Source organism: Balaenoptera acutorostrata, chromosome 8 (assembly GCF_949987535.1).
Source record: "Balaenoptera acutorostrata chromosome 8, mBalAcu1.1, whole genome shotgun sequence".
Classification (NCBI taxonomy): Eukaryota; Metazoa; Chordata; class Mammalia; order Artiodactyla; family Balaenopteridae; genus Balaenoptera; species Balaenoptera acutorostrata.
This window is the reverse complement of record NC_080071.1, coordinates 35,163,704-35,179,770: the sequence shown is the minus strand read 5'-3', so window position 1 is coordinate 35,179,770 and position 16,067 is coordinate 35,163,704. Positions and strand designations below refer to the sequence as shown.

Genomic DNA, 16,067 nt, shown 5'->3' with positions numbered 1-16,067 from the left:
CTCATCCTTGTTGCTGCCATCTGCTGACCTCACTCTCGTCATTCCTCCTCATTCATTGAAGACTAATATCTGGCCCACTGTCATCTTCTCTACTCCCAAGTTTTGCTTGTTATCTTGTTTAACTTTAGCATCCATGTGAACTACCCACCAAATTCTCTGCTCTCTCAGTTCCTTGACCTCCTCACCTCCAATGATGTTTTCCTGTACTCCACTTCCGCCACCAACTCCCATGGCCACATCCTGGACCCAGTCATCTGGGAAATATTAAATCCAATAGCTCACTATCTGACTTACTGTGAACTCCTAAACTTCCAGCTACACCTACTTCTTGAACTTCCCAGGGACCTCCAGTCTCTAACCGCTCTGCTATCTATCTGTTAGCCATCTCCCATCTTCACTTCTTTTCCTATATAGCTTGGACTCCATTGCCTCAGTGCTCATATTTTTAAAAAACATTTTAAAAGTAAATGTATTTATTTAATTTTACTTATTTTTGTCTGCGTTGGGTCTTCGTTGCTGCACGCGGGCTTTCTCCAGTTGCTGCAAGCGGGGTCTCCTCTTCGTTGCGATGCACGGGCTTCTTATTGCAGTGGCCTATCTTGTGGAGCACGGGCTCTAGGTGCACGGGCTTCAGTAGTTGTGGCACACGGGCTCGGCAGTTGTGGCTCACGGTCTCTAGAGCGCAGGCTCAGTAGTTGTGGCGCATGGGCTTAGTTGCTCCGCGGCATGTGGGATCTTCCCGGGATCTGTGGCAGATTCTCAACCACTATGCCAGCAGGGAAGTCCCTCAGTGCTCATTTTTTAGTCTGTTATCTCCTCCTCTCTCCTGCGTTCTCTGTGCTCTGATTTCTGCCTCACCACTCCAATGAAACTTCCCTCTCAAGAGAACCAACAACCACCTTGTTGCTATGACTACTTAAACATTTTGTTAGTAGATTTTTACTTTGAATTGTTTTAAGAATTCTAGGGCTTCCCTGGTGGCGCAGTGGTTAAGAATCTGCCTGCCAATGCAGGGGTCACGGGTTCGAGCCCTGGTGTGGGGTCACGGGTTCGAGCCCTGGTGTGGGAGGATCCCACATGCCATGGAGCAGCTGGGCCCGTGAGCCACAATTACTGAGCCTGCGCGTCTGGAGCCTGTGCTCCGCAAAAAGAGAGGCCGCGATAGCGAGAGGCCCGCGCAGCGCGATGAAGAGTGGCCCCCGCTTGCCACAGCTGGAGAAAGCCCTCACACAGAAACAAAGACCCAACACAGCCATAAATAAATAAATAAATAAATAAATAAATAAATAAATTTTTAAAAAAAGAAAGAAAAAGACTGGAGAATAAATGTACCTTTATAAAAAAAAGAATTCTACAATTCTGCCCCTTTATTGAGACTAGTCTTAGCCTCTATATAGTAACAATTAGTGGGTTTTACTAAAAGTACTTTTTAAAAGTTGATTATCATTTTATAAGCTAAATGTCATTTAATATAGTGGGTTTTTTTCCTTTTCAGCTTTATTACTAAAACATACTTTTCCAAAACTAGGGTAATGAGGTCATTCTACACTATTTAGGTTAATTTACAATATGTTATAATTAAGCATGGAAAACATTATATTCATAATTTATTAATATATTTCTGTGGTAACCATTTAAAAATCAATTTTAATTTGTATTTTGCAGTTGAAGCTTTATATCAAACGACATACCCAGAGTATCTCCAGTACATTTACTTAGTGGCGCCAATATCTCTTATGATGTTAAACCCTATAGGGTTTATCTTCTGTGAAATCCAGAGATGGAAAGACACTCAAAATGCCTCTCAAAACAAAGTGAAAATTGTGGGACTTGGACTTCTGCGTGTGTTACAGAACCCAATAGTATTTATGGTTTTCATTGGCATTGCTTTCAATTTTATTCTTGATCAAAAGGTGCCCGTATATATGGAAAATTTTCTTGATGGACTTGCAAATTCTTTTTCTGGATCAGCTCTATTTTATCTTGGTCTTACAATGGTAGGAAAAATAAAGAAACTGAAGAAGTCAGCATTTGTTGTACTTATTCTTCTCATCACAGCTAAACTGTAAGTTTCACTTATTTAACTTGGGGATTGTACTTTGTGAAAGCCTTATTTAGCCCGTTCGTTGGGATATGTCTCTGTTTTCTCCATTAAATAGTTTGATAGTAGTAATCCCTCCTAATTGAGTAGTTACAATTTAAAGGAAAATGTGATGTTGGTATATGGTGGAAAGTCATTTCCGTGTAGGTTACGCTTTCCATTTTACTGTCAGAGGATAAAGACTATTGGTTTCCCTTCAGCTTTTATATAATTTTACTTAATATCTTCCAGTGTCCTAGTTTAATCATATTTTTAAAGGAATTTTGCAGGATTTCTGAGTTTTCTAAATTTATTAAAATCCTATTGGCCATGATGAAAACAATAATTTTGAATATAAACTTCTATTTCATGAATTTGAGGGAAATATTCTAAAATTCTGAAGGTGGCTGAATATAGGTAAGTCAATAGGAATGATTATTATTAATCATCTGATCCTAGCCTGTAAATGAAAAGTTCTTGGCTCCTTAGTTGATAGTTCCTTCAGCCTCCTTAGCTCTTTAGCCATGGAGTTATACTTCCTGGTAAAGGTGACATAATTTTACTACAAGATTATCCCAAGGCACTTGGGGCATATTTAACTATTGAATTTAGCTCTTGTATAGACAATTAAATTCATGAGACCAGTGCAATATGAAATAGTATCTATATTTTCAAAATAATGAAAATGAATATAAATTCTGAAGATTATTTATAGTGGTGTTATGCTCTTGGAAATAAAGTATTATTTAGTTTTTTTGTTTAATTTTTGGCTGCACTGCATGGCATGCAGAATCTTAGTTCCCCGACCAGGGATTGAACCCACGCCCCCTGCAGTGGAAGCGTGGAGTCTTAACCACTGGACCACCAGGGAAGTCCCTTATTTAGTTTTTCACAGCAATGAATATGGTTCTAACAATAATAGTAATACCAACCGTTACTTATAAGTATTTAAATATTCTCATTTTTAAAATCTTTTTTCTGGTTCTTTGATCCCTATTATATAATTTCTTCTTCTTCTTCTTTTAATTAAAAAAAAAACACATAAGAGTAGTTCTTTACTCCATCTGAGAGCATCTCCGTAGGTGCTGCTGTGACAATATTAACCTTGGTTTTGTTCTTTCTAAAGGAAAGCTCCATTAACTTGCTACTGTTGATATGGTCTTTCTATGGAATCCTGGAGGATTTGTTTAATAATTAACTCTTCACCAGATCTGGATTTCATTAGTTTTTTGCTCTACCTCAGATATTTCAGTTCCCTTTGCTAAACCTTTTTTCTTTATTAAGATAAAGAGCTAATTGTAAAATACCCGTTTCTCTACTGGTTTTTGAAATCTAACTGAGTAGCATTGTTATCATTACCTGAACCATTTAAACCTCTAATCATAATAAAGGTCCACTTTTTTTTTTTTTTTCCAAGAATGAGTTTAGTAATTTTCTTGAAAAAGTTTACTCAGGTTGTCAGTCTTTTTTTCTTTTAACATTTCAATGAACTAATAGGGAAAGCAAGAAACAGCAGTTATAATTGCAACTTTTACAGATTTTTTTGCAAGAAAATTATTCATAGAACCAAAAAATTAGTTTTTTTCCTCCTAATTCCTGATGTTTGCAGTATTTCTAGAATATTGTTTTACTTTAAGTAGCTCCAAGTTGAATTTTTTATTCTTTCAATAAAATGATACCTTCTGGGCAGGAGAAGAATAACCTAATGCCAAGTTCACTAGAGCAATTTACTATTTGGGGACCAGCATACTTTGATACCAAGCAAATGATGCCTTTCTTGTTTCTTCAGCCTGGTGCTGCCACTTCTGTGCCGAGAAATGGTGGAACTCCTGGACAAGGGCAACAGTGTAGTGAACCATACAAGTGTATCGAATTATGCATTTTTGTATGGTGTCTTTCCTGTAGCACCAGGAGTGGCTATCTTTGCAACACAGTTCAACATGGAAGTAGAGATTGTATGTATATATTACTTTCTAAGTTTGATTGTTTGATTAGTAGAAAAATGAATTTTTAAAACACAGAGATCTACATTCTTTTATGAGAATTTGATATCTGTAAATTGCCTCATTATAAATAAAGAGACATTATGTAACATCATGTAACAAGAGAGTTATTTAATCTGGGGTCTTTATTCAGCCATGACTTTTTTCATTAGTCTTTTTTGGTTTCAAGTATTTTAATGCTGTAATTTTAGTTAAGCCTAAAGGTTATTTACAGAAGGGTAACTTTTGAAATTTGAGGGGAAAAAATCTGTTTTATTCATTGATAATCCAACCACCAGATGCAAAATACCACATAATCAACTGCAATATATAGCTAAATCAGTTAACATCAGTTAGTGTCTAAGCATACTATATATGTTATCTACAGCATTAGAGCAGATGGTTTTGAAATATAACATGAAGGAACTAAATTGTTGACCAAAGGTTAGTTCCATTATTTAATCGGTAGAATGTTTGCATGGTAATTTTTTCTCATTTTGAAATTGCTTTTATTGCCCTATATTTTATGAAATAGTATGGAAGGAAACTGGTCATCAGTTTAAGTAGATCATTAATATGGTTTCTTTCTAGAATCTAGGAGATAAACATCAGATGTGGGATTTCTAGCACTGTTATATGCAAATATAAATTGAGCATAGACTGGAAGAGAAGCCAAGGGAACTTAACTGTGTTTTCTTTTAAGAACTCTAAGAAAAGGGGAATATGATATTAGATAACATGCTGGATTCTGTGATGTCTCTTTACTGACTCCTGCTTTTATTTTAGAATGCCTTAGTGCGCTGTGGCTAAAGTTCATGGGAATTGTTTAAGTGAGTCTGTGACTCTTCCTCAATTTGACTTCATTTTTTGCAGATAACCTCAGGAATGGTAATAAGCACATTTGTGTCTGCACCAATCATGTACGTCTCTGCCTGGTTACTGACTTTTCCCACCATGGACCCGAAGCCATTGGCATATGCCATCCAGAATGTTAGTTTTGATATAAGTATTATCAGTCTGGTCTCCTTGGTAAGTATGTTTCAGTGTAAAAATGAATGAGAATCACAGAATGAATTTGAGAATAGCTTGGTAACAGAAAGTTAGGGAGTAAAAATCTAATTTCTTATGCAATACAGAAAGCTGAAGCCTACCCATAAAATATAGTATCAGCCTTCTGAGTTTTGTCTTTCCAGTTGGGAGTTAGAGTTGTATAACAGACAAGGCGTGAGATTTAGTCAGACCTGGATTTGACTCCTGGCCCTATGACAAACTAGCTGTTATTTCTCTGTGGAGTTACCTAAGCCTCTCTAAGCTTCAATTTTCTCAACTATAAAATACAGATAATAATTTTACCTATTTCCATGGTTTAAGGATTACATGAGACAATATATGTAAGAGGCATTCTGAAAATGGTGAATTGCTATATAAATACTAGCTATTGTAGAATCATGTAGTTGGAAGGGATCTTTGGGATTAAGACCAAATACCCATTTAATGTTAATGAAACTTTTGGATATATCTAGCTCAAATTAAATACTTATACACTTGGCAACTAGAGTATCTTGTAGATTGAGTTGCCTGTTGAATTCAAACAGTATTCTGGCTGAAAATAAAAAGACAACTTTTGCTGTTAAAGGAAAGGAGATAAGGATGAATATGTATACTGGCAACAAATAAATGTGTGATTAATGTAATTTTTAAGAAATTTTGCTTCTGTTACATTTTCTTAAAAATGATGCCCGTTGATAAGAGGGCAGTTTCGTAGGGGGAGAGACAATATAAATTTTGATTGACAATGAGGTGAGAAGAAAGAAGGAAATCAAACCAGCATACGTAGCTGACTACTGTGTATCCTTTTAAATATAAAGAATGCAGGAAAATTAATCTTAAGGTGGATGACATGTGTTGTTTGAAGTAAGACAGCCTGGAATTTAGATACCTCACGAGCCAATGTGGTGGAATCAAAAAGGGAAAATACAAGATAGGGCAGTATAACTGCATCTCCCACTAAAGCTCCTTTTCTGAAGAGTTGGCTGTGAGCCTGTGTCCCACCCCAGCCACCAAAGGTAGGGATAGTTGGAAAGTGGCCCTCCCTGTTCAAGGAATAGTTCTTAAAGACTGTCATTTTGGGAGTTAATTTACCATAGGATCTCTCCATGCTTTCTATTTTACTTTGGATATTAGTTTACCTTAATGCCCTTTTGGGAGCTACACAAGTTAAAGTAAATAAAATATTGCAATTCCTTTTTGAACCAGGATAAGAGAATTCTTTAAAGAGGCTAATAAGTAATTAGTAAAGTAATTATAAAATAAAAGTTAGTAATTAATAAGTGATTATAAAGATTAAGAAACCTGAGTAACCTTTGAACCTCTGTGTTTAAGATCTGGTCTTTGGCTATTCTTCTTTTGAGCAAGAAGTATAAACAGCTTCCTCATATGCTTACAACGAATTTACTCATCGCTCAGGTTAGTAAACCTACAGATAATTAAAGCTGTGTTTTTCTCATTGATTATATTACTATAGTGGAAAAAATCGCTTTGTTGGGTTTTTCCAGGTATAAAGTCAAAAGTATTTTTTTACCAAATACAATCAATTACAATTTGATTACAACTAATTTATGCCTAATTTATTAAATACTGCAGTGTGTCTTGAACTGTACAAAGTTGAGGCTAATACAGTTGGCCCTCCAGATCCATGGGTTCCATATCCTCAGATTCAACCAAACATGGATTGAAAATATTCAGAAAAAAAATTCCAGAAAGTTCCAAAAAGCAAAACTTGAATTTGCCATATGCCAACAACTATTTACATAGCATTAACAGTGTATTTGGTATTATAAGTAATCTGGAGATGATTTACAGTATACAGGAATATATGCATAGGTTGTAGGCAAATACTACAGAATTTTATATAAGGAACTCGAGCATCCTTGGATTTTGGTATCTGTTGGGGGGGCGAGGAGGCGTCCTAGAACCAATCCTCCATAGATACAGAAAGACAAGTGTAATGACATTTAGTGATAATTTTGCATTTTTTAATAGAAATAATTGAATCATTACAAATTAAACTCTCATAATCTTACTTTTCTAGTTAAATCTTTGCATGTCTCAAATCATAAAGGAAAGAAGTTTACATTTTCTATGTAAACCTTTTCTAAATATATGGTTAGTATTTAGAATGTTGTCATTATCTATTTCAATTAAATAGAAAGCCTTGATAAAGGCTCTGTATAAAAAGTTTTTTAATCATAAAACTTGAAGTTTTAGTATAACTAGAATGCAATAGTTAATTACTCAGCAATAATTTTAAATGAATAATTATAGTTGCTGTGAATAAAACACATGAATATGAGTCATATGAGTATGACTGACTTTGTTTTTTTATAATTTTTTCTTCAGTCTATTGTCTGCGCTGGAATGATGATATGGAATTTTGTTAAAGAAAAAAATTTTGTTGGACAAATTCTGGTGTTTGTTTTATTGTACAGCTCCCTCTACAGCACCTACCTGTGGACAGGTAAGTTGGATCATGAAGAGAAATTTAGGTCCCCCTCTCCTCCATCACTTGAGGCCCCAGTTTCTAGTGATCTAGTTGAAGTCTAGTAGTACAGGATTAGGGCATTCACTTGGGCAGTTACACCCACTAACATAGGCAGTCTGCAAAGCTGACTTCTCTTCCCTAATCACTGTTTCTGCCTGGGCTCAGGTGGTTTCCAGTCACATGTCCTTTTTCTTCAGGGTCTTGGGTTCTAGGCCACAGTCAGCACAGCTCCCCTTTGGAGCCATCAAGGGGGAAAGGCACTAGAAGCAGGTTGGGAAAGGAAAGAATGGGCGGAGAGGGATGAGGCATGTGAGGTGTGTCACAGAGCTCACTATTAGAATCCAACTGAACTGAATGAAAAATTCTGGCTCTGCCTTAAGCAAATGACTTAACTTTTGCGGTCTCAGTTTCCTTATCTGTAAGACTGGATTATCACACCTTAAAGAGTTATTTTGAGAATTAAATGAAATATGGATGTTTATGCCTGGTACCTGGTAGGCACTCAACAAATGTAACTATATTATTAAATAGAGGGAAGAGCAGTAATATGAGAACAAGAAAAACAAGTGAACAAAAGGGAATGGAAAGAGAAGAATACCCAGTAAGAAAAACTATTTTTCGTTTCAACTGGCCCCATAAAGGATATTCAAAATGTTTTAGCACATTGCTCTTTTGAAGTATAACATTTATTTGGGTGTGTACATTCTGGTATGTTTGTGAAACATTCAGTCTGGCTGATTTGTATTCATACCACAAATGCAAACCTATAAAATGGCGCATAAAAGGAAACTGTAGAATTGTAGCACTAGTTATAGCCCCTGTTAGGAGGCAGGTGTCGGGAAGTGGCTGGGGGCGGGGCGGGGGGGACAGGCCTTTGATTTCATGCCTTCAGGATCAAAGCAGGACCCATCTCAGTCAACAGCCTTTTGAAGTGAAGCAACAATGTGGTGAGGAATTACAAAATGAATTCAGTGCAAACAGGAGAAGGTGTGTGCTTTTTAAAGGCAAGTACACCTTCCATGGCATAAGAATTTTCACGAGCTGTCAAGTTAAAAGAGCCTGAATACTTCATTTCTAAATACAGATGAACCAACTTGATCTCTAATACTTAGGTTTATTAAGGTTAAATTTATAGTGAGAATAAGAGAGCAGTATATAGATCAATCTGTCAAAAAGCCCCAAGTTTCTCTGATATCCTCTTCAAGCATGCATACCAAAATCTCTCCAAAGAAACTGTTCTGAATTCCCTGACGTCGATGAAGAATAACCTTGAGATTATTATGATATAACAGAATTTTAGACCTAAAAGGTCATTTTAAGTCATCCTGTTCAGCCATTTTCAATTTTACTCATTTGCAAACCATCCTCATGAATTTTGCCATATCTGCCTACCACTTGTTCTTTCTTTCCACCTTAAAATTAACTCACTTTTTTTACTTTAATAAATTTAGCCTTATCGCAGTATTTTCCCAGGTTTCATGTGTTAGTTAAAAATTTTTCAAGCACATGTTAAAATAAACACATAATTAGTCAAAAAATGTTCCCCCCTGTGCCACCTACAGTCACCACACTTTTGGAAACACTGGTCTAGTTTAAATCTTTCATTTTGCAAATGGAGGAAGATAAGGCCCAAAGAGTTTAACTGATTCAGGCAAGAACTCTCACAGCTTCATCAGTGAGACATCCAGGCCTAGACTAAGCCTGTTCTTCATATGTCAATATTTTCACAAGGCAGGAATGAAATGATAAACATTGGAATTTTAAAGAGTGCCCTCACTACTATAACACAGTTGTCACTCTTTTGTGATTGGTTACTTGCTTCTCTGGCACTTTAAAAACCTCAAACAATAGAGTGTGCAAATGCATTGGGAAGAGCATTGGTATTACAGTATCTCTTGAACTTGAGTACTGTGTGGGTCCTCTATAAAGAAGAACAATTCTCAAGGGTCTCAGTGTTGACTTGTACTATTTCTAGCACAGTGTTACTTAATCTGTATAATCTTAAATCTAGGTATGAAATCCTTATATACAGCTAATATACAATTTTAAAACCAAAGCAAATTCACAGATTAGACTTAAACAAAACTACAAACTCAGTAACTCTAATTAGCAACATTAATTGACATGACAAAGGATCTTATTTTGCTAATCTGAATCACAGCTTGAAATGTAAAATGGAACTCACTTCTCTGGGTAGGGTTGTTTTGGTTTGGCCTGGCTTTACTTTGATGTGTGGGTTTATGACCTGGTTATCTCACTGCTTTTCTCTCTTCAAACTACCACAGAATGTTCATTTGGACTATGTGTTGTGATATTATTTGACCTTCACTTGGCTCAAACTTCAGATAAAACCAGATGTAAGCCCTGAAATAACGAGACTGTACTTTGGTTGTAAGATGGTCATCCAGATGATTATCATTGCAAATAAACCAAAAAGACTTAACATTTCTCACAGAAATTTCCAGATCCCTATGGGTCCACAGATCTGAGTTTTAGAAACATTGACAGAGTTGAAGGACTTAACCTTCTGGCAGAAGGCTGGGTTTCTAGTCTTGCTCTGCCCTCTGCTGGCTGTGTGGCTTGGGCAAACCCTGTTTACATACCTATAAAATGAAGGCATTAATTTAAAACAGTGGTCCCTTCCAACCCTAAAGTTCTAAGCTTCTATAGCTATGTAGAATTTATTAAATAAGATGTTACTTCTATAAATAATTGTGTATAAGATATAAGGGAAGCTCTTGAAATATTTGTTTTAAAACATTTGTTTAAATGTTTAAAACATATGTTTTTGTATTAACTTTATATTATATTCATATTAAGGTCCATCATTTAGACTTGGTGAATTTTCCCAAAACAAAACCTGTATAAGAATTGCCTGTACTTTCTTAGCACCAGCGAAGTGGGGGTGTTTTTATTTTTAGAATTGTTCTGTATCCAGTTAAAAAATTTTTTTTCCCAAATATACTTCGATTCCAAACACATCAGTCAAAAGAACAAAATGATTTGGGCTTTTTGAAAAAAAATCCTCATGTATAAAACAAGAAGATTTCAGTAAAGAAACAATGTAGTAGGGAAAACATGAATGATTCTGAATTAAGAAAACTTGCTTCAAAATATTGGGAAAAGCATTTATTTAGAAGGAGTGAATTCTAGGGCAAGAACTACAGACTACTATTGAAATAAGCTTGGTTAAAGTTCCATGAAGTCTGATCAACATCAAGAGTAATCACCTATCTTTCAATCTCTATTTTTTATTCTTAGGCCTTCTAGCAATTTCTTTGCTTCTTTTGAAAAAGAGAGAAAGGGTACAAATTCCTGTTGGAATCATCATAATATCTGGCTGGGGGTAAGTTGGTAGTTTTCTGTTTGCTTACATGTTCCCACATACACAGTTACTATTCATCCTCTCTTTTTTTCTCTCCCTCTAAACTCTTGTTATTACAGGATTCCTGCTCTCCTTGTTGGTGTTCTTTTGATAACTGGAAAACATAATGGAGAAAGCATTGACTCAGCCTTCTTTTATGGAAAAGAGCAGGTGAGAAGAGTTTATTGACAGTTCTGTTCTTGAGAACGTCTCTTTTTAGCTTCTTAATGTGTTTTGCTATATTTAAATTAAAATTAATTTTGAAAGTCTATTCCAGTTTATTGCCTATCACACTGATGATCCTATGTCACTTTGTTAACTCACACCTCAAAATGCAGTAAAGATTTTACATGTCTATAAAAAGGAAAATGAAATTGAAAAAAAAGATTTCACATGTTTAAGTCTGTTTGTCGCTGAGGATTTCCAAATATTTGAAACTTACTGGGTCTTCTTAAGCATACTTATGAATTATGTTTCCTTTATTGGAGGAAAGGGTGATTAATTTAAAGCCATTTAATAAGTTAGCAGTAATAATAAAAGCCAAGTTCTTGATTTTCAATTGTATCATACATATAAATTTCAGAACAAAAAGTATTTGGGGAAAAAGTGTGCTTGAAAAGCTATTGAGTAGGAGGCTTCTGGGACCTGCTGAATCAGAATTTCCCAAGGATTTGTGTGGTTTTTGTTTTTTTCTAATTGAAGTATAGTTTGATCTACAATATTACATTAGTTTCAAGTGTATAACATAGTGATTCAATATTTTTATAGATTATACTCCATTTAAAGTTATTACAAAATAATGGCTCTATTTCCCTGTGCTGTACAATATACCCTTGTTGCTTATCTATTTATATGCAGTAGTTTGTATCTCTTAATTCCATATCCCTTCCTTGCCCCTCCCAAAGATGTGGTTTTTTTTTGTTTGTTTTTTAAATCTACATACCACTTAGGTCTGTGACTTTTTTATTTTATTTTATTTATTTATTTATTTATTTATTTATGGCTGTGTTGGGTCTTCGTTTCTATGTGAGGGCTTTCTCTAGTTGCGGCAAGTGGGGGCCACTCTTCATCGCGGTGCGCGGACCTTTCACTATCGCGGCCTCTCTTGTTGCGGAGCACAGGCTCCAGACGCGCAGGCTCAGCAATTGTGGCTCACAGGCCTAGTCGCTCCGCGGCATGTGGGATCTTCCCCAGACCAGGGCTCGAACCCGTGTCCCCTGCATTGGCAGGCAGATTCTCAACCACTGCACCACCAGGGAAGCCCAAAGATGTGTTTTCTAAGAACTTCTTAAAATGATTTTGATTTCTTACCCTTTTTTTCTGTTTTGTAATTTTGAATTTTATTGGATTGTTGTGAGAATAAATAAGATTATACATATAAATGACTTAGACTAGTGCTGGCATATAGTTAGTACTCAATAAGTATTAGCTATAATTACTTATTTTTAGTATTATCACCATAACAAAGTTTCTAGTTGAAATACACTTGAACTGTGTACTAAAGCAAGCAAAATCTTTGAAGTAAAGAAAAAGTCTATAAGTAATCATTTAGATTACTTGTAGAGGAAACCAAGGACATGATGCATAGTGAAAGAAGCATCTAGAAATCTCATTTGATTACAAGCAAACCCTAATTTCTCTTCAAGTAACTTACATTCCTTCCATACTCTTCCTCTTTTTTAAGAACCACTGTTGTAGAGCATTTATAGCTATGGAGATAACGCATTTTCAACCAAAAAAGTGCCCTTAACCTCGTCTACTAAGATTTCAAGCTGGGATTGTGAAAAGTGGCCTAACGTCTCTTTGCAATGTTGACAGATGATCATCACGGCAGTCACCCTGTTCTGCAGCATTGTGATAGCCAGCGTATCACTCATGTGTATGTACCGCACCTCCCAAGCAGGACGCTATGAAGGTTTCGACCAGTCTCAAGACCACAAAGCAGCAGAGCCTGGAAGCACTGCTTTCGAGGACAGTCCAGTGCCGATAAATGAACCTGAACCTTTTACAAGTTCTATCCCAGAAACAAGTATGATCCTTAATTATAAAGAAACTCTTACATGCCTGTATAGCCTGTATCCTAAATGTTTTGTTTAAGGAAACTTCCTTGAACGATCTTGAATATCACAGGTATTTATGAAATGAGGAATTTGAAGCATAGTCAATAATAGAAAGAGCTTGCAAGTTCATTTATTAGATTCTTGTTTTTAAATCTTTTGTGAGGATAATCTTTTGTTAAATCCTTAGACTTCCTTGGTCCTGAGAGTTTAGAGAAGAGTAACAACTGAAGGAGGGCTCTTTCTAGGAAACTAAGCACCTATGTTTGTTAATTTAACAACATTGTATCAGGTAAGCACCATCAATAAAATGAACTAAAGAGGCTTGATTGAAGCAGGGTTAATGGTGAAAGTTGGGAGTTGGCAAACTACAGTGGGCCATCTGTTTTTGTATGTTTCAAGAGCTAAGAATAGCTTGTACATTTTTAAAGAGTTGAAGAAAAAATTTTAAAAGACAAATATTTTATGACACTTGAAAGTTATGTGAAATTTAAATTTCAGTGTCCATCACATGTTATTGGAACATAGCCATGCTCATTTATTTATATATTGCCTTTGGATGCTTTCATGCTATGTTGGTAGAGTTGAGTCGTTCAACAGAGATTCAATGGACTGCAAAGCCTAAAATATTTATTATCTGGCCCTTTATAGAAAATGTTCGGCAATCCTTGGTATAAGTGAAAATATGACCCTAACCAGTGCCTTTGTTAATGTGTTAACAGTTATCGAGTTTGCTTCAATTCGTGAAGGGAACTCAGCAATAGAGTATGCATTTTGGATTCATTGGTGCGTGTGGAGATTTCATAGACATAGACCACTGTGCTAGGAAGTGTAAATGATGGTACCTATTTTGTTTAGAGACTGTGTGGAGTAGAGAGATGACTAATCTTAAAACTATTAGTTGTAAATAGCAATAAGTAAAGAAAGAGCAAAAAGAAATCTCTTTTTAAAAAGAGATTTTAAAAAGCATTTTAACTAACTTAAAAGGAAGAAGATCCCACAAATCCTACTGTCTTACATTGCCTTCCTTCCTCTCTCCTGTCCTTCATCCCAAACTGGAAGTAGATAGCACGAGGGTTAAAAACACGGATCTGGAGCCAGTCTGCCTGGGTTCAAATCTGACTCTACAATTTACTATTATTTGGTCTTAGGCAAGTTCTCTGTGCCTTGGTTTCCATATTTAATGCTGCTAATACCTACTACGTAGGACTGCGGGGTCCCACTACATAGGACTGTAGTTTGCCAACTAGTGATTTACATTAACCCTGCTTCAATCAGGCCTCCTTTAGTTCATTTTATTGGTGGTGCTCATTAATTTCTTTGTCAGATCCTTTGTGATTATATCATCAGAATTTCATTCTTTTGAGTCCTCTTGACTATTTTCCCTTTTAAAACAGAAGTTCAAGGATTATGTGTATGCTTTCACTAAGATTTTAAAAGCCACTTTTCTGAAGTCTCGAGTACTTTTCTGATCATGCCCAGCATCCTTTCCTTCCTCGCTTTCTTTGTGTACTCTCACATTTATCCTATAAATCCATCTACTTTATGTTTTCAGACAGGGCGTAAAGACCACCACTCTCTACATCTTCTTCTCCTGCGAGTGTTTTAGAACTGGCCACCAAAGGCTTGTGAACATGTGTGGGGAGTCCTAAACTAAGTGTCTTAAGCCCGGAGACTTCTGCTGCTACGTCTCTACCGTCCTTTAAAAATGAAAAATAAACAGTACCATAGATGTTCTTTAAATCCTGTCATTGTCATCTCTAGCAGGAAAACTAGCTTGCACCTTTTATATAAATAAATGGCGAGCCAGAAGACAGCTATGGCTTATCGCAATAGAAAACCTTCTGCAGTGTTTATACTTCCCTCTCCTATCTCACTGCTTTATAATTGCTTTTTAAATTTTCAGTATAACCCACTAGAGTGTAGGTGCTGTGACTGACTTGCCCATCATTATAGCCTCAGCACCTAGCATGGTATCAGGCTTCCTATACATGTTTAGTAATATTTGTTAAATGAATGGATAGATGCGTGGGTCGATAAGACGTGCCACGATTTTCTGAAGCCACCCTGAAAACTCCTGTGGCAAAGCACTTGTTTATTTGCCTATTCACCCGTGTTCCTAGGAAAAAGGTTTTTAAACCTGTCTGGTTATTTTTCTTCCCGAAAGCCTCCTCTCTTCTGCTTTGCTAGTAGTAGTAACACATAACACATTAGATGTCCAGCCTGGCCTCCCCAGAGCTCAGTAATCCAAAATAGTTCACTCCCTTCTGCCCCTCGCTACACATTTGTCAGAGACGCATGATTTGCTTACGCTCTAAGTGTGGAATTATAATTGAAAGGAAAATTAACCTATTTTAATATGAGAGCAAAGGTTCAGTTAATAAAAAGAGAAGGCCATATCATCTCTCTATATGTGGAATCTTAAAAAAAAAAAAAACAAGCTCATAGATTCTGAAAACAAGATTCGTGGTTGCCAGAGGCAGGGAGTAGAGGGTAGGAGAAATGGGCAAAAGGGGGTCAAAGGGTAAAATAAAAAAGTAATAAATAAGTATGGTGTATTACTGAGCAACATACAAACATACATACATAAATGAGAAGGCTAATGGGGCACTTACATGTCCTTCTTACATTTGAAGGGAAAAACTGCCATATGTGTGTGTTCCCTATACATATGTCATTGGAATGGCCTGGCTTTATATCTGTTTTCTTAACAATTTTATCTTAGTGAATTTAAGCCTTCAAATTTCTGAAGGTAATAGGGCAGGGCCAGATGATGTCTGTATTTTCTTTTCGATTATTCTGTGGCATCATTATCTTAAATTTAGAAAGACATTTGTAATAGCTTATTATAGATTGTAGTTTTTATACTTTGAAATCTTTTTTTGTTTTGTTTTTAGGAACACTACTGAAAAATTAAAGCACATTATCAATGAAAGGTTCAGCCTATGAATTATTCCTTTTTAGTACATTAAGTTTTAATACAGTTTATCACTGAAGTTATTCTATTATAATCCATGTCAAGGAGCACCGTGTCCATATATGT

The 16,067-nt window shown here is 35.9% G+C and overlaps 1 protein-coding gene across 2 annotated transcripts in view; it reads left to right on the top strand.

Moving 5' to 3' along the window:
- Nucleotides 1–16,067, top strand: part of GPR155 (G protein-coupled receptor 155) — a 42,989-nt gene that overhangs the window by 11,477 nt on the left and 15,445 nt on the right. For both annotated transcript variants that reach the window (XM_007183299.2, XM_028166770.2), the window contains exons 3-10: nt 1,666–2,065; nt 3,870–4,035; nt 4,936–5,091; nt 6,445–6,528; nt 7,462–7,579; nt 10,865–10,949; nt 11,048–11,138; nt 12,786–12,996. In XM_007183299.2, coding sequence (XP_007183361.2) covers nt 1,666–2,065; nt 3,870–4,035; nt 4,936–5,091; nt 6,445–6,528; nt 7,462–7,579; nt 10,865–10,949; nt 11,048–11,138; nt 12,786–12,996 — 1,311 coding nt within the window. The remainder of the gene's footprint in view (nt 1–1,665; nt 2,066–3,869; nt 4,036–4,935; nt 5,092–6,444; nt 6,529–7,461; nt 7,580–10,864; nt 10,950–11,047; nt 11,139–12,785; nt 12,997–16,067) is intronic.